A 23609-nucleotide genomic window follows, 5' to 3' on the forward strand; every position below is an offset into this window, starting at 1 on the left:
CCTGCCCTGCTGCCTCTGTTATTATAAGTTGGCAGCAGAGCATGGAAACTTAAGAGACCAGAGCCTGCAAGGCAGAGATGCTCCGGACACAGGAAATGTGCTGTGTGGACAGTGGGTGCACTAAACTCCCTCAGATTCTGTCTAAGCAAGATTTTTGGGAGGGGTGTAGGGAGGGTCCAGCTTTGAGCTTGGTGAGCTGCTCAACTGGAAAACTGGGAAACTGTCCTGGTTTTGAAGATCTTGAGGGAGGAGGGTAAGACGCGACGGAAGAGGGAGGAAAAGCCATACTTCATGAAGACAGGTACTGAGGGAGGAGGAAGTCACCAACTTGTAAGGAAGCTGTCATTCTGGCTGTGTGTTTTCTGAGCCCAGACTTTTCTCTTTGTAAACCTCTTTAGACTCACAAGATCTCATTCTCAGATCAAATAGCCCATGTAAAACAGGACTTTAAATGTGAGCATTACACTAAAGTCGGAATTCTCATTCTGATTTCTTTTACTTATTAGAAAAGTATATGTTCAAGACCCAGTCTGTAATGGTTAATCGTGACAGTCAACTTGACAGGATTTGTAATCACCATGGAAACATACCTCTGGGTGTGTTTATGAGGATGTTTCCAGAAAGGTTTAAGTGAAGAGCAGGTCCTGAACGTGGGTGGCACTATCCCATGGGCTGGAATCACAGACTGAATAAAGGGGAAAAAGCAAGCTGAGCACCAGCATCTCTCTATTTCCTATCTGCGGATACAATGTGCCCAGTGTGACCAGTGGCCTCCTTACCTCCTGTCATGGCTTCTTCACCACAATGACGGACTGTGACTTCAAACCGTGAGCCAAAATGGACCATCCCTTCCTTAAGTTATTTTTATTAGGTATTTTGTCAAAACAATGAGAAAAGTAACTAATACAGGTCTCATGTAGCCCAGGCTGCATTGAACTCACAACATAACTTACAATGACCTTGAACTCCTGATTCACTCATGTCCAAAAAAAGTTTCTCTCCTTGGAATCATCAAAATGACCCAATGTAGTCACGTTATAAATAATCAATAAGCAAGCCTAAAAGAGCCATGGCAAATTTCTCATGTTCATGTGACACATCAAGATCATGTGTCCACCCTATCTGAACCCAAGCTCAGAGAAGTGAGAATTGGGGAATTTGGGAATTCATCAGACCAGTGTTTCACAGAATTCTAGAAGAGACCAGACCTGAGCACTTTTGTAAAAGATTACCAGGAACTAAAGGCTCTAGTTAAAGGTCCCTGAGGATAAATTAAAAATATATTCCATTGAGCAGGGCGTGGTGGTACACATCTTTGATCCCAAGACTTGGGAGACAGAGGCAGGCAGATCCCTGTGAGTCTGAGGCCAGCCTGGTCTACATAGCAAGTTTCAGGGCAGATGGGGCTTACAGGGAGACCCTGTCTCAAAAAGACTAAAAAGTTCTCTGACTCTCATGGGGGATTGATGAACTGTATTCTCCCGCTCCCAAATTTCATTGTCAAGTCCTAACCTCCACTATTTTAGAATGTGGCCTTATTTAGAAAGAAGGTCTCTGAAGACATAACTAAGTTAAGAGGAAATCACTTTATGTCCTAGTTAGCTTTACCTGTCAACTTGCCACCACTGTGAAGTCACCTGAGCGTCAGTCTCAATTGAGGGATTTCCCACACACTGACCTGTGGAATAGTCTGTGGAGGACTGTCTTGATTATTAATTAATATAGGAGGATCCAGCCCAGCATGGGCACCACCATTCCCTGGGCAGGTGGTCCTGGGTTCTGTAAGAAAGTCAGCCAATCATGGGTCTACAAGCAAGCCTGTGAGAGCCAGCAAGACGCATTCCTCCAAAGTTTCTTTTTCTTTTTGGAAAAGAAAGCTTGAGGACAGTTTTGTTAAAAATATCAGGGTGGACTAGCTGTAAATCTTGGCACTGCCAGGAGAAGGGAGATGGAGAAGAGGACGAGAGAAATCCATGTTATTTGCAATGGAAGTTGACAAGCAGCCATATAGCCAAAGGAGAGGTGGGAGGGGTGGGGGCTTCAGAGGAAGAGTAAAAAAGCAGAATGCTTGGCCTTTGGCCAGTCTCCAAAGTACTGCTCCATGGTCGAGGCTGCAAGTGACTGCCCAAGTTTTCACCCTGACTTCCCTCAATGATGTAACCTGTAAACTGAAATGCACCCTTTCCTCCCCTAAGTGGCTTGTGGCCACGGTATTTGTCATGGCAACAGAAAGGAAACTAGAGCATTTCATCATCCAATATGACTGGTGTCCTTATAAAATGGAGATTGTAGACAGAGGCGTATGTATACAGGGGGAATGTTATGTGGAGGACAAAGCAGGGGTCCTCAAGCCAAGGAACATTCTAGACTGCCAGGTAGCTCTCAGTAGCTAGAAGTGTCCTGGACCAGGTCTCCCCTATCAACCATCAAGGGAACCAAGCCCAGCCATACCTTGGACTTTGAACTCCCAGAACTGGGACATAAAAAGTACTATGCTTGTAGCTGTCTAGTTTGTGGTACTTGGTTATGACAGCCTAGCAAACTGCTACATCACCCTGTCCCCAACACCTTTTCTTCAAGGTTCAATCTCTGCTTGGTAGGAGACCAACTACTGCTCTTCTGCCTGTCTACTTCAGCCTGTTCACCTCAACTGAATTCCTTTGTAGGGCTTGAGAAGCAAATACCTGGTTTGAAGTGGACAATTCAATAAGCAATAAATCCTACGCAAGCGTCTAGAATTTTATAAGCATTTCATAAAACACTGAAAGGAACAAAATAGTTCACTCATAGCATCCTGAGCCTTTATCTTTCTTAACGTCAGGCCAGGGGAATGCTGTCTTCAAGTAGGCTGCCTCCTCCAGTGGGGCCAGCACAGGGTATCCACAAATCTGTAGACACAGAAAGTTTCCAGCTTCTGGCTGTAAACCTCTAGTCAATGTCAGAATGGAGAGATCTCCGGCAGTTTCAACAAAGAAGCTAAAAGAAGTGATTTAAGAAATCAAGGGCGGGATGTGGGGGTTACTATTTGGATGTAGCTCAGTTGGTAAAGTGCTTGCCAAGCATGCACACCGTCCTGGGCTTGATCCCCAGTACTACATAAACCAGGCGCAGAGATGCACAATTGTAATCCTAGCTCTACTGAGGTTGAGGCAAGAGGATGAAGGGTTCAAGGTAATCCTTAGCTTTGTGTAGTATTTTTGAAGCTAGCCTGGGCTATATAAGACCATGCCTTAAAAAAAAAAAATAAAAGAATCCAAGGGAAGGATTTGAAACGGGCCAGTTAGACCTGTGAGGATAAACCTAGCACAAGGATAAGGCTGAAGAGTCTTACAGTGGGGACGGCCAGTCAGTAGCCCTTTAACAGAGTTTCCTTCTTTGGAGATGAAATCAACTGACCCCAGTCCCCTTATCTCCAAGGGACTGGATGGCATTTCCCTAAGGGTAAAAAAGGAAGTCTCTTAGAGACTTCCTGCCTATCTTGGGAGAGTTATTCGTGCATACAGGAATCACTTGCCCATGAAACTTTTCACTGAAGAGATCAAACTAGTCCCAAAGCTGGGACTCTGCCTGCTGGACAGGGCTGAGACCCACAAAAAAAAAAACAACAAAACAACAAAACAAAACAAAACAAAAAACTCAACAAAAACTAGTCCCAAAGCTAAAAGCAGTCTCCAGACCACTGCAGACAGAGGAAGAAGACTAAGGGCTTGGAGATGCCAAGAGACCACCCACACCATCCAGAACAGTCTTGCTGTGGCAAACAAATGTTGGTGTGGGGTCAGAGGTCCTACAGACCCCTGGACCTGAAACAGGAGGCTCATCAGGATGTAAGGTTCTTCATCTCTATTTCCTCATCTTTTAAGTGGGAACAGGAAGTGGAGAACTGGGCCTGCTCTTATTCTACTGGGGCCTCTCATACCTGCTGTCAGAGTCAAGAATCACAGTATGAAAGAGGTGGAAAAAAGGTACATTGTCCTTAAATGTGAGGTGATGACCAGAAGACTCACAGATGTCCTAGGTACCAGGGGGCAATGCAAGCTCACTGCCAAACAGGCCATGTTCTGCAAATAGTGAGGATGGTACTTTAAACACATTTCCCTACAGCAATTACTCAGTTATTCAAGGAAGGTGGTCCAGGAGAGATGTCAGACCTTCCTATGCCTGGGATGCATGAACCTGGTGCTTGAGCCAAGTGCATGGAGTTCAATAAAAAGGTTTACTGGGCCAATGATGCAATGGATAACGCATCTGACTACAGACCAGAAGAATGGTTAAGAAACCTGGAATGAAGCCAAGTATGGTGGTGCACACCTTTAACCCCAAGCACTCGGGAGGCAGTGGCAGGATGATCTCTGTAAGATCAAGGCCAGCCTGGTTTATACTGAGTTTCAGGTCAGCTGAGGCTACATGGAGACCCTGTCTCAAAACAGAAAAAAAACAAAAAACAAAACAAAACCAAAAACCCAAAACGAAACCAAACAGCAACAGAACAAAACAAACCTGGAATTGGAAGCAGAGAAAACAAAAATCCAAACCCAAAGGGCTGTTTCACATCCATGTGGACTCACTCAACTCCGCCGAAGTGGACACTTAAAAATGGGCCAGGCTGTAGAACTTATGTGTATCTTGTCACAATTAAAATTTTATGAGAAAAGGAGAAGGGAAAACTCAAGCAACAGGAAAAAAATGCCAAATACTACCAATGATTGACATGTATTGGGTGCCTACTGGCAGGCACTATTTCCTATTAGTAAAAGAACAGGGCATTTTTCATGCTAATTTCTTTCTTTTTTACACTAGCAGTGTGAGGTAGGTACTGTTATTTTTCTTCTTTGGCACATGGATGAACTAACTAGCCTAGAGACACATAGCTGGCAAACTGGCGGGGGGCGGGGCTACGATGTGAACCCTGGTGGACTGTCACGTGTACTATGATGCTCTTTGGCTCCTTCATGTATTACACAGCTAAAATGCAAAACAAAGATGTCCTATCCTGGCTGGCAGCCTCCTCGATACCTCGTTTATCAACATTATTCCAGTAAGACTAGATAATCAGGGTGACTTTTACAACCAGTAACAGGACACAGCCTAGGCAGATAAAAACTTCCTCTCTCTGGCGCCTTCTGGTGTAGGAGGGGCTGGCTTTCAAAGGGGGAGCTTTGCAGAGGCACTGGCTTCCAAGGTGAGTGACAAGCAACACTTGGATTCTCAGCCGCCAGTGTCTGATGATGAATCTACCTGTCTCACAGCCTGGGAGGTTTTAATCATGTGCCTTTCATTCATTCCTTCCAAGGAAGCCAACATTGTTTTTTTTAAAGAAAAATTTTTTTATTTTATTTTATGCATATGAGTGTACTGCTCGAATGTATGTAACTGCATCCCTGTCATGCAATGCCCATGGTGGTCAAGAAGATGTCCGATCTCATGGAACTGGAGTTATGGATGGTTGTTAGCCACCATGTGGGGGCTGGGAATCGAACCCAGGTCTTCTACAAGGGCAGCCAGTGCTCTTAACTAATGAGCCATCTCTCTAGCCCTTAGAATAAGTTTTTAAAATCATAAATTAGGGATGGGGTGTAGCTCAGTTGGGAGAGTGCCTAGCATGCTTGAGGCCCTGAGTTTGAGCCTCTAGCACCACATAAAACCCAGCATGGTGCTGTATACCTGTAATCCCAGCACTGGGGAGATGGAGGCAGGAAGATGAGAAGTTCAAGGTCATCCTTGACTACACACCCAGTTCAAGGCCAGCCTGGGCTACATGAGACCCTGTCTCAGAGAAATAATGAGCACACGAAAGTGTCAGAAAAAAGTGATGGGGAGATAAGGGAGGTGTTTGAGGAGAGGGAGTGGGCGTGGATTTGATCAAAACACCTTATATGCATGTATGAAATTCTCAATTAAGTTTTTTTTTAAAGTTAAAAAAAAAATCATGAACTGAAGATCTATGTGGGGGCCTCCGAAGCTCTTCTGACATTCTGCTCTTTGTATTTTATATCACAGGCAGGGGTGTTGTCACCTGATCCACTGGACCGCAGTCAGAGTGACCTAGAAATTGTGTTAGCATCTTTATCTCTACAATTTTGGCTCGTTTTTCAATCATTTCCCCTATTATCTTATGAAAAGCATAAGAACATTCTGGTCTGTTTGTGTATACTGTAGTCAATCGTCCCCACCTGGATTTACATCTTAGCTTTGCTGAGCTGGGGAGACAGCTCACCTAAGTGTGAGGACTAGAGTTTGGATCTCTAGTACCCACATTAATGCTGGGTGGGTGTGGTGGCTGCCTGTAATCCCAGCAAGAGGGAGGCAGAGACAGGATCCTCAGAGCAAGCTGGCTAACAATTGGCAAGCTCTAGGTTCAAGTAGACCTTATTCAATATAGATGGAAAATGATTGTGGAAGACATCCCACGTCAACCACGGCTCCCACATGCACACACGTGAACATGCATGAACAAATGCACAAGTGACATACACATATTACCCACCCACCCCCAAATCTTAGCTTTGTCACTTGATCTAGGGACATATTACTGAATTGCTTTTAGTCTCTATTTCCTTATCTATAAATTTAGGATAATATTACTTGTTTGATAAGATGGCTATGATGACTTGATGATTTAAGTGTTCAAATGTAAACAGTGCAGAAGAGCTGAAGTACGGCAAGGACTCAATAAATGTTAGCTCTCCGTTATTATGAAGCAGAACCATATGACTAATCTTAAATTATCTCACTAAAGTTGTATATAATTTTCTTCCTTTGAAGCTATCCTTGGCACCTTGGCTTGGTGGTGATGATGGTGGTGGGAGGGGTGATGTTCTGCTCAAAAAGAGATCACACAGGGGCTGGAGAGATGGCCCAGCAGTTAAGAGCACTGGATGCTCTTGCAGAAGACCTGGGTTCAGTTTCCAGCACCCACATAGTGGCTAAAAACTGTCCCAGGAGATCTGATACCATCGTCTGCCCTCCATGAGCATTGTATGACATGGGTCCATACATGCAGGCAACACACTCGTACACATGATAAAAATAAAATAAACTATTTTTTTAAAAAAGAGATCACACAAATAAAACCTCAGGGGGATATCCCAGAATGCCTGCCATCCTTCTGTCCCCTGACAAAGAGTTGACTGTCCCTTAAGCTCTGGGCTGTTCCTAGGTGCTAGTTGTAAGAAAAATGAGATGCACGTTATTTTGATGTTTGGAATTTTTTATCATAACTTCAGAATTCCCCGTCTACATCTAGTGACAAAAAGCTGCCACCAGAGAATCCCCGTCCCTTCAACCCTTCATCCACCAACGCAGGAAAAAAGCAGTACTTCGTGTGTGTTCAAATGGAGTGGTTAAACGTTACCTCCCACCATCTCTTAGGAAAGGGTAGGATGAAGAGTTTAAATGAGAAGGTGGAATCTTCCAACAGGAAGACTGGAAGACAACACTGGAGAGACACAACAGCTCGTTCCTTCTTCCTATAGACTGTCCAGTCCCTTAGAGGTCACTCTACAGAGCTGGCCCCCTTTGGAGACTTCAGCCCAGACTGGCATCTTATTTTATATGGTACAGTGAGCTCTCAAGGAAGCAGTGACAAGTGCATGGATGGGCTCGAGATACAGCCTTTCTTTTGGGAAAGAGCTATAATCTGTTACTTATAGCTCCATGGGATCTAAGAGCAGCTGATTTTGGAAACTAAAGTCTCAAAATAAGTTGCCATTACAACTGCTTGGAACAAACTAGATTTCTTTCATGATCATTTGCTGGTCCAACTTCTCTGAAGATGCTTTGCCTCCTGGTTTCTGTGCAAGTGGCAGCATCATCAATCATTTTGTCTCCCTTTTGTATAACCACCTACCTATCATCTAATTCATGTGATGCGGATACAGGGAATCATAATGGTCAAAGAAAAGCCATCTGCTGAAACTGAGCTTTTACCCCACGTGGATGAGGCTACTGCTAGTCTGATACTGAGAGGGTTATGCTGGAGTTTCTCAAGTTGGTGATACAATCGAAACCAGCAACTATTCTCCTACTGTTCCAGGGCAGCGCCAGGCAGGACTCTCTCCTGGTTTCCTATCTTATTTGTCCAAGACCTTGAGGATGGAGAATGTACTGTGTTCACCTTCACACTGCTTGGCTATGAAGTTAGGATTTTAAAGCTGGAAGAGATCTTTAGAACCAAACTAATTTAACTTCCCGTCTTACAGTGGCAGAAACGGAGAGCCCAGGAAATGAGAAACTTGACTCTCATGATTGGTTCTGGCAGGATGGGGGATTAGAACCTGGTTTCCTGACTGCCAGACTCCATTCCTTAAAAACACACATGCTGTACAGCTGGAGAGATGGCTCAATGGTTAAGAACACTGGTTGTTCTTGCAGAAGACCCGGATTTGAATCCCAGCACCCACATGGCAGCTAACAACTGTCTGCAACTCCAGTCCCAGGGGATTCAACAGCCTCTTGTGACCTCCGCAGGCACTGCATGACACGGGTGCACTTACCTACATGCAGGCAATACATGCATACACATACAAATCAAATTTTTTTAAAAAGTTAAAAAACCCACACATGCTCTTGTACACACACACACACACACACACACACACACAGACACACACATACACACTTCACCCCAATTTGGCTGGAGTGATTCTGGAGTATGCTTGTTGTCCTGGCTTACATCTTAGTGGAATGTTGTGTCTCTATCCCAAGTGTCCCAGTCTGGAAGAGACATTGAACAGTCAATCTACTCAACCTTGTTTGCCTCTTTCGTAACTAATAAAGAGTAGAAACAGTGCTCCTTCTAGAAGCTGGTGGCAATCTGATGACTGCTTTGCTCAAGGCCTGACAGGATTTCAGAAAAGTCTGTTATGGAGATAGCAGTACTTACAAAATAAAGGGTTTGAGCTGGGCGAGGTAGCACAAGCCTTTAATCCCAGCACTCTGGAGGCAGAGGCAGGCAGATATCTGTGATTCTGGGGTCAGCCTGGCCTGAGTTCCAGGCCAGATGGTGCTTCTGAGACCTTGTCTCAAAAAAAAAAAAAGGTGGGGGGTGGGCTGAGTCAGTGTGGTCACTACCCCATCCAGGGCAGGAGGCAAAGCCCCGAGCCGAGCCAACAGCAGCCTCCACTCCTGGCACTTCCATACAGTAGTCAGTATGGTGAGGTTTCAAAGTGATATCCTCACAGATGACAACTGTGGGAAAGCTACTGGGACATTAAACAAGACCCATTTGTTCTGTGATATGAATTCCCATTGTGAAATGACCAGTGTCTGAACTGGTTAAATTGGTGGCTAGGTGAAGTCACAAGTGGCCTTGTATTTCGTCTCTTTGCATGCCTCACTGTGCCATGCTGCTCAGGAGCCCAGTGTATGTTTGTGTGTTGGGGTGTGGTGGGGGGGGGGCCCAGAGACACAGACACTTCAGTGCCTCATTTTCTTTCAGACTGAATGTATGTCATTCACACACAGGTTAAGCACCTCTAATCCCAAATTCAAGCTCTGAAATACTCCCAAGTCTGAAACCCTAGTGCCCATATAATGTCACGAGTGGAAAACTGACCACATTCAAAACATAGGCAATTGGTAATTTGTAGAAAAATGATCTTCCGACCATGTGAGGAAGGTATACATGATTACAAATTAATTTCAAGGGCTGGAGAGATGGCTCAGTGGTTAAGAGCACTGGCTGCTCTTACAGAGGACCTGGGTTTGATTCCCAGCACCCATGTAGTGGCTGACAACCATCTGTAACTCCAGTTTCAGGGGAATCAGATGCCATCTTTGGACCTCCTCGAGCACTGCGCGACACCAGTGTACTTACATACATGCAGGCAATATGTCCATACACATAAAATAAAAATAATAAAATATTTAAAAAGCCAAACGAATTTCAAGTCTAGTCCTGAGATATGCAAATATTACAAAATCTGAAATGTGAACCACTTCTGGTCCCACGAATCTGGATAAATGTTATCCAACTTTTACACACACACACACACACACACACACACACACATACACGTGTGTGTGTGTGTGTGCTTGCACCAAGTCATTAGCAATCTAAGCATTCTTAGGCCAACACATATCCATAATTGTGTAAAAATAAACCATGAAAGGATATTTGGAATGTATAATTTCCCCTTATGGGTACCCCAATTGCCTCACCCTGTGTCCCTATTCAACATGGAAGAAGCCAGAGTGGTCTGTGTCCTGATTCCCTATCAGCAATTTGGATAACCTCTTCAGGATGGTGTGATAAGAATAGGAGGTGGGAATTGGCTAGGCAGTTAGGATAAAAAGACCCCAAAGAAAAGTAGCCAGTTTCTTGGTTAAAAGTCAAAATGTCCTTGGGCCTCTTAGCAACATACCCTGTTGCAAAGGCCAAAAATGTCAAAAGCATTTGGGAGCTCTTATCTAATCCCTAAAAGATTTTAGGGTAACCTCTTCAGAGGGGGCAATGTTAGAGAAGCAAAAAGCCCTACACTTAAAAAGAAAGAAAGAAAAAAAGAAAGAGAAAGAGCACACGACGTTGTCAGAAAAGTGATGGGGAGGTATGGGAAGAGTTGGAGAGGAGGGAGTGGGCAGGAATTTGATCAAAACACCTTATATGCATGTATGAAATTCTCAATAAAGATTTTTTTAATTAAAAAAAATTTCCCCTTATAGACTTTTTTTCCTTAGGACCAGATCTTCCTATATCCACATCAGTCATTTATTGATTATTGTCCTTCATGAACATAGCAGTGCTGATTCTTGAGACAATGCATGCTGAGCTAGACTTTTTTTTTTTTGGAGAAGAATGGAAAGAGGCTGGAGGTAAGAAGGGGCCACCCTTATATTTGGATTATGAGATAGGAGGTGGCCGCTTCCTATCACCCATGCCTGGGATGACTCTTCTCACTGATTCTACCCAGCAGAGACCAAAGCTGTGTCTGCCTGTTCACCCGAGAGCATGCGCGTAGTCTGAACAGACAAAGGGTCAGAGAACAGGCTCTCAGATCTTGCTTCCTGGCCACCAGTATCAAGAAAGGGTCTCTGTGAATGCACTAAGTACTTCTAAGAGCTGGCTCTGAAACAGGTTGACCTAGTCTGCAGGGCGATAAAGCTCTTGACCTTGGCCTCATTAGCTCTCTTCAGTGACTGGGCTCAGCACTGATATCACACACTCACTGGGATGTGAGACGGGATATACCTGCATTTACTTGGTTTGAGAGTGGCTCTCAGGGTCAGCCAGCTTTCTTTACTAAAGAGCCCCTGTACAGGAGAAAAGCATACAAAATCTACTTCTGAGTCAAATCAGGTCAAGGAGGAAGGAGGGAGGACCACAGGTCTCCAATCACATTTGGGAAGAAGTGTGTGTGTGTGTGTGAGGGGGGTGTGATAGAAATTTCAAATCAGATTTCCTTTTTAAATAAGAGAGAAGGAGGGGGAGCCCATCCCATATCCTTTGTGCCTGAAGAGCCAGGCTAGCAACAGAATGCTTACCTCACTGTCAAGCTTGGGTGCACCCATCTCCTCTCCTCTGGAGTGGCTGGTGGCTATTATGCAAGCCGGAAATGAACAAGGCCAGAAGAGCAAAAGAATATCAAAACCCGATTTGGGGGGAAGGGGACAGATGTTAAATTTATCAAGGGTAAAGGTAGGAGAGGATGAGAGAGGGAACATGGCAGAAATGCTGGCTTACTAGTTTCTATCAAGGAAGGGAGAGGACCAGCTGTGGATCAGGGAGGCCCTGAGGGTCACCCAAGGTCAGACTCTCTCTTGTGAGGTGCTAATTAAGAGAAAACAACACAAAACAACTTTTTTGAGACAAGGTCTCCCATAGCCCTAGCTGGCCTGGAACACTCTATGTAGACCAGGCTAGCCTCAAACTCAGAGGTCCGCTGCCTCCTGAGTGCTGGTATTAAAGGTGTGCATCACCACCCCCTGCCCAAAACTTATTTTTTAACTGGCTAGACATAAAATAAAAGTCATACGCAGTTCTGTGTTTGGGGATGACTCACCAATTTAACAAAACTTCTTAAGAGAGGGAAGCCTTGAACCCCTAGTAAAGTAGACTTAAGGAGAGTACACAGGAAAAAGTCCCACTGTAATGGTCACATTCCTCCTGTTGATTGATCAACTGGAAGGAGGATGTGGACACAATGGTCCATGAAGGTGTGAGTCAGCACCGAATGCTATTAGATACTCAATGACACTGTGCTCAAAATAATGTTTTCACTCCCCTGTACCCAAATATCTACTCCTGAACTAGGCCCAGGGCCACACTGCATGGTCTTGAGCTGTCTACAGATGGTTAAGAAATTTTTTGTTTTTGATCTATTTATTTTTGTGTGTGCTCTGCGTGCATGTATGTAAGTGCACCATGTGTGTGCAATGCCACTGGAGACCAGAAGAGGGCACTTGATCCCCTGGAACTGGAGCTAAAGACTGGGAACTGAACCCAGGTCCTCTACAAGTGCAGTGGGTACTCTTTACTGCTGGGCCGCTTCTCCAGCCCTACAGATGCTTTTGTGACTTGTGCATCCCAAAAGGGACAGCAACCATGATGTCTCAAAGGAGGCTTGACAGCGTACTCACCCCAGCAAACCTTTGGGCAGGAAGAGAGCCCCAACCCGATACCAACTTCCTACAGGTTGTTTTTGCTACTTCCCCTAGCTTTTATCAGTTCCTTGCTCAAACATCTTCAGCAAACTCCCTGTTTCTTTTCTCCACAGCTGAAGAATCTCAGGTCTCCACATTGTCCTTGGATTAGCTCTATAGAGGAAAATGTTAATCACTGCTGAAACAGTGGACCAATGGCCCACACAGCTGTATTTATTTTATTCTGTATGGGCTCTCCAATGCAAGTCATCCTAATGCTCTCTATTCCAAGGTCTTACCCTACTGTTTGGTCATTTGCTCTGTCTGGAATGTTCTTGCTGCTTATCAGAACTACACTGGACCTTCAAGGAGCTCTGGAGAGACTCCTCCCTTTGTGAAGCTGATCCTGCTTCCAGTTCCAGGGTATCGTTGCCTTTCCCCCCAAATCTCTATTATTATTACTCTCATCATCAAGTGTTTACATTTATGTATCTTTCTCACTGGCAGACTGTTAAGCTGCACAGAGCTAAAGAGCCTTACTCCTCTAGGCAATTTCCCCAGTGTCTCACATACTGTAGACTCTTGAATGAAGAATGAAGGGTCAGGGAACAGCTCAAGCCCTTGGTTTGTCTGAAATCTGGGCAAAGGACCAGAAGCCTCGAGAGTACCTTCTTCGTGGTTCTGATGTAGCAGGACCTCAGGCTGCGTGTGAATGGAGTTTCCGGGGTGGAAGAATGATGAGTAGAGAATGCGAGGTTTCCTCTGCTTCAGAATATGCTGAAGGAGTTCATAGAGCACATCGCCTGGAGAGAGAGGATAGGGAAACAGATGTGAATGCTTCAGCTAGCAGCTACCGTGGGCTGCAGCTCTGCGCCTGGCACTGTGGTATGGAACTGATGTTAATAGAATAGGCATACCGTTCACCCCCATAGAGCTTCAAGGGCAGTGTGATTTAAAAAAAAGAAAAACAATCAACTATTTTAATTAATTAATTACATTTTTGTCTTTTTGAGACAAGGTCTCCTTGTAGCCCCAGTTGGCCTAGAATTCACTAGGTAGACCAGGCTGGCTCAAATCTCAGAGATCTGCCTGCCTCTGCCTCCAGAGTTCTGGGATTAAAGTCATGCTCCACCTCACCAGATGAACAATTATTATTATTACTTTAAGACTTATTTTTACGTATGTGATGTGTGTGGTTCTTGTGTATATGCCATGTGTGTACCGGTGCCTATGGAGGCCAGAAGAAGGCACTGGATCCTCTGGAGCAGGAGTTGTGGGAGGTCATGGGCCTCCTGACATGGGTCCTGGGAACTGGATTGTGGTTCCCTGCAAGAAAAAAGTGCTCTTAACCACTGGGCCATCTCTTCAGCCCCTATTTATGAGATGGGAGTCTTGTGATGTTACCCAGGCTGGCCTTGTACTTGGGGGCTCGAGTGGCCTTCTTTCCTCAGCCACCTGAGCAGCTGGGTTTACAGATAAGTGCCAATACAGTCTGCCAAACCTTTTAAATGACAGCAATACAGACAGGGGCTGGAAGGAGGGGAAACTGGCGGGGTGCTGGTCAGAAGATAAATAGTAATGCAAAATGAATTAAGAGGTAGAAATCTACTGCACAAAACAGTATGTGTACAAAATAATGCTGTATGGTATACTTAAGTATAGGGCTGGAGAGATGGCTGGGTGAGTAAGAACACTGGCTGCTCTTGCAGAGGACTGGGGTTCAATTCCTAGCATCCACATGGCAGCTAACAACCGTCATAACTCCATTCCAGAGGAATTTGATGTCCTCTTTTGATCTCTCCAAGGTACTGCATGACACAGGTGCACATACACACACACACACACACGTAATGCACTCATACACATAAAAATAATAAATAAAATATTAAAAAATTTGCTAAGTAGGCAGATATGGTCTTATAACTAAACTAAGAATAATAATATTGAAAAAGACAAGAGAAAACCTTTGTTAGCTGGACATGAGCTTTGTTACGCTGATGATCTTATGGATTTACAGTTATCGCCAAACTGATCAAATCATATACTTTAAATATGTACAGCTTTTATAGATTCATCAGACATCAACAAAGTTGTTTCCAAAGTGCTAAAAGTAGGAGCTGGGCATAGATAGGGATGTACACTTGTGATCCCAACACTTGGGAGGTAGAGGCAGGAGGACCAGGAGTTCAAGCTCATTGCGAAGTCACCTAGAGCTACCTGAGACCTTGTCTCAAAACAAAAACAAAGCCACAAAAAGTTAAAAAAAAAAATCAGGTAAGGAAAAATGTTTTTAAAAATGTACAAAGTCAGAAAAGAAATAAACATCACACATAATCCTATTCGTAAAGACACAGAGACACTGGTAATGTTCTTTAGAGATGTGACTGTCAGGGTCTTAACAGTTTCATATCTTGTTTTTTCTACATTAGCTATATTTGTTTTTTAGACAGGGTCTCATGTAGCCCAGGCTGGCCTTGAACTTGCTATGGCAACTGAGGATGAGGCAGACCTTGAACTTTGATCCTTTTTCTTTAAAGATTTTTTCTTTTTGGTCTTTTTGAAGCAGGGTCTCCCTGTGGCCCCAGATGTCCTGGAACTCACTATGTAGACCAGGCTGCCTTGAACTCCCAGAGATCCACCTGCCTCTGCCTCCCAAGTGCTGGGACTACAGGCGTGCACCATCATGCCCGGCTTATTTTTATTTTTATGTATATGAATGCTTTGTTTGCATGTATATATGTGCACCACATGCATGCCTGATGTCTGTGGAGGCCAGAAGAAGACATCAGAGTCCTTGGAACTGGAGTTATAGAGGATTGTGAGACACTTGACCCAGGTACTGGATAACCAAACTTGGGTCCTCTGCAAAAGCAGTAAGTGCTCTTAGCTGTTGAGTCATCTCTCCAGTCCTGAACTTCTGACCCTCCCTTCTCAAGTACTGGGACTACAAACATGCCTCAACACATTCAGATTATGCGGCAGTGGATCAAACTCAAGGCTCTGCGCATGCTAGGTAAGCACTCTATTAACTGAGCTACATCCCCAGCCCTACAGTAGGATTTTGTTTTAAACCTTTTTTAAGCTTTACTATTGTATATATGTGTGATGTGTGTGTGAGGGTACCCTCATACCACAGCATGTGTGGAGGCAGAGACAACTTTGTGGAACTGTCCATCTTTATATTGGTTCCTGTGATTGAACTCAGGTCATCAGGCGTATGTGACAAGCACTTTTACCTGCCGAGCCATTCTGCTGGCCCTTCTTTTTCAAACAATATAAGCCGTGTGATATCGAACATATCCAGTCTAAATAAAAGCATCTACAGAACAGATAAGATGACAATATAGTTCCTCCTAAGGGAGATTTATGGGCTAGTTAATTACAAGCAAAAGGGTCCTTTCATACATCAGGCTCTGAAGATGAACTGCTGTAGTAACCACCTAATGCTAGCGGTCCCATCAGAGAACCTCCCAGACTTTAAGGAAATGTAAACTCTTTCAACCACTTTCTATTTTTGTCAAAATATCCTTTATCATCTTTCTCTGCTCACACTTCAGATTTATTCAAAGAATACGTCATCCTTAAGTACCTACATCTTTAATTTCAGGACAATTCACAGATTCTTCACAGAAATTTTCCCTATCAGGTGGGTACAGTGGTGAGAGGCTGAGGGTAGAGGGATGGAAAATTTGAAGCCAGCCTGGGCTACATTGCAAGCAAGACCATCTCAAAAACCAAAAACATTTTCCTATGGGGAGAGTATGTTTTTATAATTCACCCAAAGCCCAGGCAGGGAAAAAAGAAAAAAAAAACAAAATCAGTAGTCTGGTTGGAGGTGCTAACTACTGACCATGCCCAATAAAGAACTGGCTTGGTCTGGGGTCCTCCCTTCATTTAAAAATACATTTAGGCATCGCTCCAAGGTCCTCCAAACTCCAGAAAACCATCTTGTGATGTCAGCACCCAGCAGAGGATAGTGGGTGCTGGTTTCAACTGTGGTCCCTCTGCTCTGATATACTTGGTATTTCAAGTGTCCACTAGCAGGTAATTAGCAAAAAAACCTGTCGTGGACAGGTCCCACTCCTCTGGCTTATATCCAAGTTCGAAATGCAGGTGGGTGCTTCAGAACTCTACAGATGGGAGATTAATTTTTCTAAACACCACAGGCCTCTGACTGTCCTCCCCAGACCCTTCTACATACAGAGATCTGCACTCAATAATTGTAGCAAACAATGAGCTTTTGTCTCTAATCTTAGCCATTTTTAGACACTTTAACAACTTAATTTAACTGCATATTTTGGGTTGCAGATAGTGCTATTTTTGCCCTCCAAACAGAGCCTGAACTACAGAAACACTCCATGTGAAATTCGGCCTCCCTGCAAGCCACCCGTCTACTACCCCCTGCACCAAACCAAGTTCTGTGGGTGGCTACCCCTCTCCCAAGCAAATCCGAGGGAACTGAGGTTTGCTCATACTTCATTCCTTCCTCCACCTTTGAATTCTGGTTGCAACTAGTACAGCTTTCAGTCACTACTTACAATCAGGACTAAATAAAGACTTCAAAGAGTTGAAGACACCAGTCTCTAGGGGATTTCGTTAAGAGGAGACAGGCAAGAAGGCAGAGGGGGTGTTCCGACCACACTTCTGGAAATGTGGGGAGGGCAGAGCTCGCACCCAGGGAAGGATTTTGGAATTTGGAAGGGTGTTGGTACACATGGGCTCCAAACCAGGAGCCATGGTGATGGCACCAAGGAGCAGGGGGATGCAGAGCTGAAATATCTATTTTAACGACTCATATTTTAATCTCATACAAAAATAAGTCCCTAATCAACACTTTTTTCTTTTGGTTTCTGGTAATGTCTTCCTGAACCCTTCCTAATTTACATGGCCTCAGTGGCTTGTGAGTTTGATCAATGTTTTATTTTGGCACGCAGAATAGAAAATGCAAACATTTAAAAATGCGTTCTTGATGATCACTATTAAAAAAAAGTCCGCAATTAGTGTATCCATTTTGGAAGGGGAGGCCAGGAAATATAAATTTAGTGTCTGTGAAGGGTGTTCAGCCCTGTTCCCTCAGTGAGGGGCACAGACTGCAGACGCAGTCAGCCTGGGTACCGGGTCACCTTGAGCAAGTCCCTGAATTTCTCTGCAAAATGCAGACTACAGCACCTGCCTCTAATGCTCATCATGAGGGTTCAGTGAGGATGATGCAGAGGTGCACCTGAAATAGAGGTGATGTTCCCTCCCCACCCCCAAGCTGGGGAGAGGGGCTAAAATAAGGGTTAGGAGGACAGAGCCACTTTTTCTGAGTTCTCATTTCTTTTAAAGAAATATTTTTGTGTGTGTATGTGTGTGTGGTTTGAGTGTGCATGCATGTACATATGTGCCACAGTGCACATGTAGAGGTCAGGGGACAATTTTGCTGTTGTCTTCTACCTTTACATGAGTTCTAGAGATCAAATTCAGGTCACCAGGTTTCCAGGGGCGAGCAGCTTAGTTTTTGTCAACTTGACACAAGCTGGAGTCACTTGGGAAGAGGGAACCTTGATTGAAGAACTGCTTAGACCAAACTGGCCAGTGGCGATGCCTGTGAGCTATTTTTTTTAGTTACTAGTCAATGTGGGAGGGCCCAGCCCTAGGCGGGTGGGCCTCCCTGGTCTCTGCTTCACTTCTTGCTCTGACTTCTCTCAATGTTGGGCTGTAATCTGAAAATATAAACTAAATAAACCCTTTCCTCCCTAAGCTGATTCTGGCCAATATTTTATCATAGCCAAAGAAAGCAAACTAGAAACACATGGTAGGTCCATTTACGCACTGAACCATCTCCCTGGCCCAAGTTTTCATTTCTCTACAGTATCTGAGTGGCTCAGCTGATGCTCTGGGGTCAGACTGATGCCTCTTCCAGCATATCCCTTAATTTCTTCAGGTCCAAGTTTCCTCTCCTAGACAGTGGCAGTGAGGGCAACACAGACTCTGTAGGATACTGTGAGGATCTGATGAGGTGATCCACGCACTGAACTCAACACAGACCAATGGTAAGAGCTCACCAGTAGTCACCTGCTCCATTGATATACCACCACCACAATTACTGATATTATCCAAGAGGCTTGAACAGAGTGTTAGAACCACTGGTTCTTCCATGGAGAACTGATGAGGAAGGTCTGGGTCATGGTCACTTGTATGCTCCCCCTTGAGAAAAGGGCAAGGAAGATTAGCTTAGGCCGTTCTTGTTCTCTGGCTCTGAGTCCCTCATCCTGCCTCATGGCTTGGACCCACAGCCTTGCTGATGTGCTCTGGTTTGTAGAAAGAGCAGTTGAGTTGGAATCTGACTCTCTTGCCGTTTCCATGCCTTAGCTCCTAGTCATGGCTTCTGGGGTGCATAAAACATCTTGTCTACAAGTTTCTAAATAAATGAAGGTGGCCTCCATCCTCCATATTCACCACCCTTCAGCTCCTCCAACGCCACCTATTCTGTGGATGTGCTCTTCAGATACTCATATGAACTGGAATTCTCATTTATTTTTCTTGCATTTTATAATAATTATTATGTGCGTGTGTGCGTGTGTGCGTGTGTGGTGTACACATCTGACTGGGCAGGTGAGCACATGCAGAGGCCAGAGGACTTCAGGTATCTTCCTCCATTCATCTTGCCTTTGTGTCTTGAGATAAGTTCTCTCAGTAAACCAGAAACTTGCCATTTTAGCTAGACTGGCTGGTCAGTGAACTGCCTGGATCTGTCTCTGCCCCTCAATGCTAGGATTACAGGCACACGGAGCCATGCTCAGCTTTTTTTTTTTTTAAAAAAATGGTTTAATTAATTAATTAATTAATAACCACGTGATCAGAAGAAGCATTTCATTACAGCTTTAACATATTCAGTAATTTCCAGAGCAAGGACACATCTATTTCAAAAGCGACTATAAAATTTTTAGGTTCACACTTGAATTAATACAGTTAAACAATATTGAACTCAGTATAAACCCCGTAAGACATAAAATTGAATGAGTGTTTACCCTTTAAAGAAGATCTCCATTTCGTTTTAAAATATGCTGATTCCTACATTTTTAATGCTACTAACACTTAGAAGTTTGCACATGTGTCTTTAACTCTATGTATCTGATTATTACTAGTCACAGTCAGTTACACAGAGATCCTTGGCACCTGAGTATGGACATGTGTCTTTAATCTCTATGTATCTGATTATTACTAGTGATGGTCAGTTGGCATCTGAGTATGGATATAAAGTCATCAGGTAGATTTCAATTGTAATGTTTATCACTTCTACGAATTAACATCAAGTAAATTTTTATGCTTCCTCCTCAAATATAACTCTTTTTCTTTAATTTGATTTTTTGTGTGTATATCATACAGAACATCCCACACAATCTTATTAATCTATAAACCCACTTCCCAAATGGTAACCTCCCATGCTCAGCTTTTTACTTGAGTGCTGTGGATTTGAATTCAGGTCCTAGTGCTTGCACAATCAACATTCTTGGTCACTGAGCTCTTTCTCCAGTCCCAAACTTTGTTATCTTATTGAAAGTTGTTTCAAAAGCTGACCCTGGTGATCTCAGCTACTCAGAAGGCTGAGGTAAATAAATGGCTGTAAATTCAAGGCCTGTTTAAGTAACCCAGCAAGACCATGTCTTCAAAAAGTAAATAAATAAATAAATAAATAAATAAATAAACAAACAAACAAACAAACGAAAATAACAAAGAAGGGGGCTGGCAAATCAGTTTATTGTTAGGTACTTGCTCTAACATGTGAGGCCTGAGATTCAATCCTTGATACTAGGGGGGAGAAAAGAAAGTGGTTTAAAACAGCAGTTGCCTGTCAGTCTTGTCAGTATCTCAAGACCAAGAACACAGACACTACTGGGTGTGTGTGTGGGGGGGGGGGGGCTGAGAATAATTTAACTTATTTTCCTTTTAGAGGAAAGAACCTGGGTTCTAGAGCAAGGCTGTCCCAAGTCTGAAGCCTGGTTTGTCAGCTACCCGCCGTTAGGCAAATGACTTTTCCTCTCTGAGTCCCAGTTTAAGGCTTAGTTCAGTATCCTTTTGTGCAAAATGAGAACAATGCCACAGACTTGGCAGGATAAGAGAGATGACACACACCAAACACTGGCCTCACGTCTGCCGCAACACACACTCACTAGTCCACTGGCTGGCAACTCTTGTCTGAGTACAATTAGTAATTGACATGCTGTGTTTTCTTAGCTCCAATACGTCCACATAAAAACACGTGTAAGTCACTTTTATGTGTGTGGATTTTTTTTTCCTTCCAGCAGATACCATTTTATTCAAACATTTCTAATTTACAGGCAGATCTTTCTACAACCCTCCCCTAACTAGTCTTTATCTCAACATCTTTGGGCTCCTGTCAGCTCTTCCCTGTATACACACGAGTACGCAAACACAGACACAGACACAGACACACACACACACACACACACACACACACACACACACACACACACTTTCTGTCCTCATTTTCCCTTCCAGGTTCTGCTTCCGCTTTCTCCTCACCTCACAGTCAACCATCCCCAGGAGCTGTCAACTCTGACATCTATCTCTTCATCTTCCTTTCTGGTTTCTCCTCTATGGCTCCCCCCAACTGCTCTTGCTGAAGTTACCTCCCATTCCTTTGCCTATCAAATCAAAGGACAATGATGGTACCTAGGGAAAGGCTCTGCATCTCAGCAACATCCACGGCCAGGAATCTCAACTCGCCCTCTTCTAGGATGCTTTTGGCTGTAGACATTGCTGCTCCTGGCTCTCTTCCCACCTCCTAGCCCTTCAATACTGAGTTTCCCGGCACTCTCACCAGCCCGCCTTGGCCGTGCATCTGTTCCCATGACTTCACTCAGCTTGTGCACTGCCTGATCTGTTCCAGTCATGATGCCCTCTGACCACAGGACCACATTTACTTCTCTCCTAGGAATTTCTCTTGAATTTTACAGACACTATTCAATGTATATAATACAGAAATCTTTACAAACCTGAGGGGGTTCCCTAGTTCAGTAAATGCTATTAGTCAACGAGGTCAGAAATTTGGAGGCAATCTTTAAATCTCTCTCTTTCATCTAACATCCAATCTCTCCAAGCCTGTTGACTCTGCCCCCTACATATCCTTGGTATCGTCCCCTTGTTTATGTTGACCCTGCGTTAGTTCAAGTCAACACCACTGATCTACACTCCAGCCATATAGGCTGCTCTACCTCTACTCCTCAAATTCATTCCTCTGCTTAAAATCCTGAATAGCATCTCCAAGGCCCTGCATGATCTGCTGAAGAAATAATGAACAAGGGGTTGAATGAATGGCTGTCAGGTTCTGGGGTCTTCCATTACTGACCTTCCCCAGATCTGTCTAGCTAGTCTCCTATTGGGGGTGGTCATGGAATTTCCAGATTTTACTATTATAAATAGACTTGCTAAAGGCATTTTCTTTGTCCACTGTTGGATGATTTCCTTGGGTTATTTTCTTAGGAATGGAATTATCAGTGAAAGGGTGTGATTAGTTTTGAAGCTCTCATTACACACTGCTTGCTCTCAGAAGGCTGGGGCCAGTGGGCCACTGTCTAAATGCCACCTGCTTTTTGGAGAGCCTCTCCCATGGGGTTCCTCAGCTTCTCACTTCTCTGGTTTATAGTAGAACTGTAACACTTAACATGTCTTTTTCAAGTGACAGTTTGCTACACACACACACACACACACACACACACGTTATAACGGATTATTATCTCAAACAACAGATTCTGCAGTTTGCAAACAGTTCGCTTTCATTTTCGTTCAGAAATTTGGGGTTCTTTTGGCCAATTATAAAATAAAATAAAATAAAAAATAAAATAAAATAAAATATACATGCCTGGTGTGGGATGCATATCTTTTAGCTCTGTCAGAAAATTCTCAGTTGGGTCCTTTCTGCCTGTTGATGGGTTAAGAATGGAGCCTGAGGCTTGCCCTCTGAGTTTCACTATAAATTCAGCAGTGAAAATAACACAGACACATGTCTGAGGGAATCCACTGGTGGCTGAAACATACCCATTTCTGTGATGGGACAATGTGGCTTTTGAACTCTACTTGGCCCTAATTCCAAGGCATTCTATTTGGTCCATTTTGGTAGGCTGACTGAATTACAAACTTTTCATTTATTAAGTGCCTACCATGATCATAAGAATAATTGAGCTTTAGATTCATAGCTTAAAGCTCCTGAGAAAAGGAGGTGGTATGGCAATATGTCATTATATTGAAGAATAAACCAGAAAACAGTAAATTTACTTTTAACTGAATACGGAATTTTATGAAGTGAGTTAATAACAAACTTGTGAGAAAATAGAAATACAGTAATATGTGTACGTAGTTTATTAAAGAAAGCATCAAGCTATTACATCACGTTATGACGTCTTTCTGCATGACAGAAGGATCAACTGTTACCACTATTTCACATATGGGGTGAGGTGCTAGCAACTTGAATAAGTTTCCCCTAAGTGATGTCCCTAAGCATCTACGATATGTGCTACACAATGTTGATTTTGTGTTCTAAGGCACAGTAAGAGAAGAAAGAGCCAACTCTTTGTGCCTTCAGTCAAGGCCGCGTCCTGCATGGTTGGACTGTAACTACCCTCTGTGATTTATATTCTGGGATTATCAGACTTCATTCTAAAACAGCCAGCTGACATGATGTTTAATCTCGCAAGCCACTTTCTATTTAGAATTTAGGCAAGTTGGTCCAAGGAACTACATTAGCTAATGACTGGCCGTTTCAGTTTGACTTTGAAATGGGACTTTCTTCTATAGGAAGACTGTGAACATGTGTTTCTAGATAAGGGTGTCGGTGGGTTAGAAAGAGATGGAAGAACTTACCAACTCACACTCCGGCACACTAAAAGATCGCAAATTTCCATGTACTAACAGTCCCAGTTCATTTAGGAAATTACAGACACACGCACACACAGATGCACAGAAACACACGCACACACACGCACACACAGACATACACACACAGAAACACATGCACACACACACAC

The 23609-nt window shown here is 43.7% G+C and overlaps 1 protein-coding gene across 2 annotated transcripts in view; it reads right to left on the minus strand.

Moving 5' to 3' along the window:
• Etv6 (ETS variant 6) overlaps positions 1 to 23609 on the minus strand; it is a 258623-nt gene that overhangs the window by 26579 nt on the left and 208435 nt on the right. For both annotated transcript variants that reach the window (XM_029565778.1, XM_008837629.3), the window contains exon 4: positions 13248 to 13382. In XM_029565778.1, coding sequence (XP_029421638.1) covers positions 13248 to 13382 — 135 coding nt within the window. The remainder of the gene's footprint in view (positions 1 to 13247; positions 13383 to 23609) is intronic.

This window comes from Nannospalax galili, unplaced genomic scaffold (genome assembly GCF_000622305.1).
Source record: "Nannospalax galili isolate Female #2095 unplaced genomic scaffold, S.galili_v1.0 scaffold210, whole genome shotgun sequence".
Taxonomy (NCBI): Eukaryota; Metazoa; Chordata; class Mammalia; order Rodentia; family Spalacidae; genus Nannospalax; species Nannospalax galili.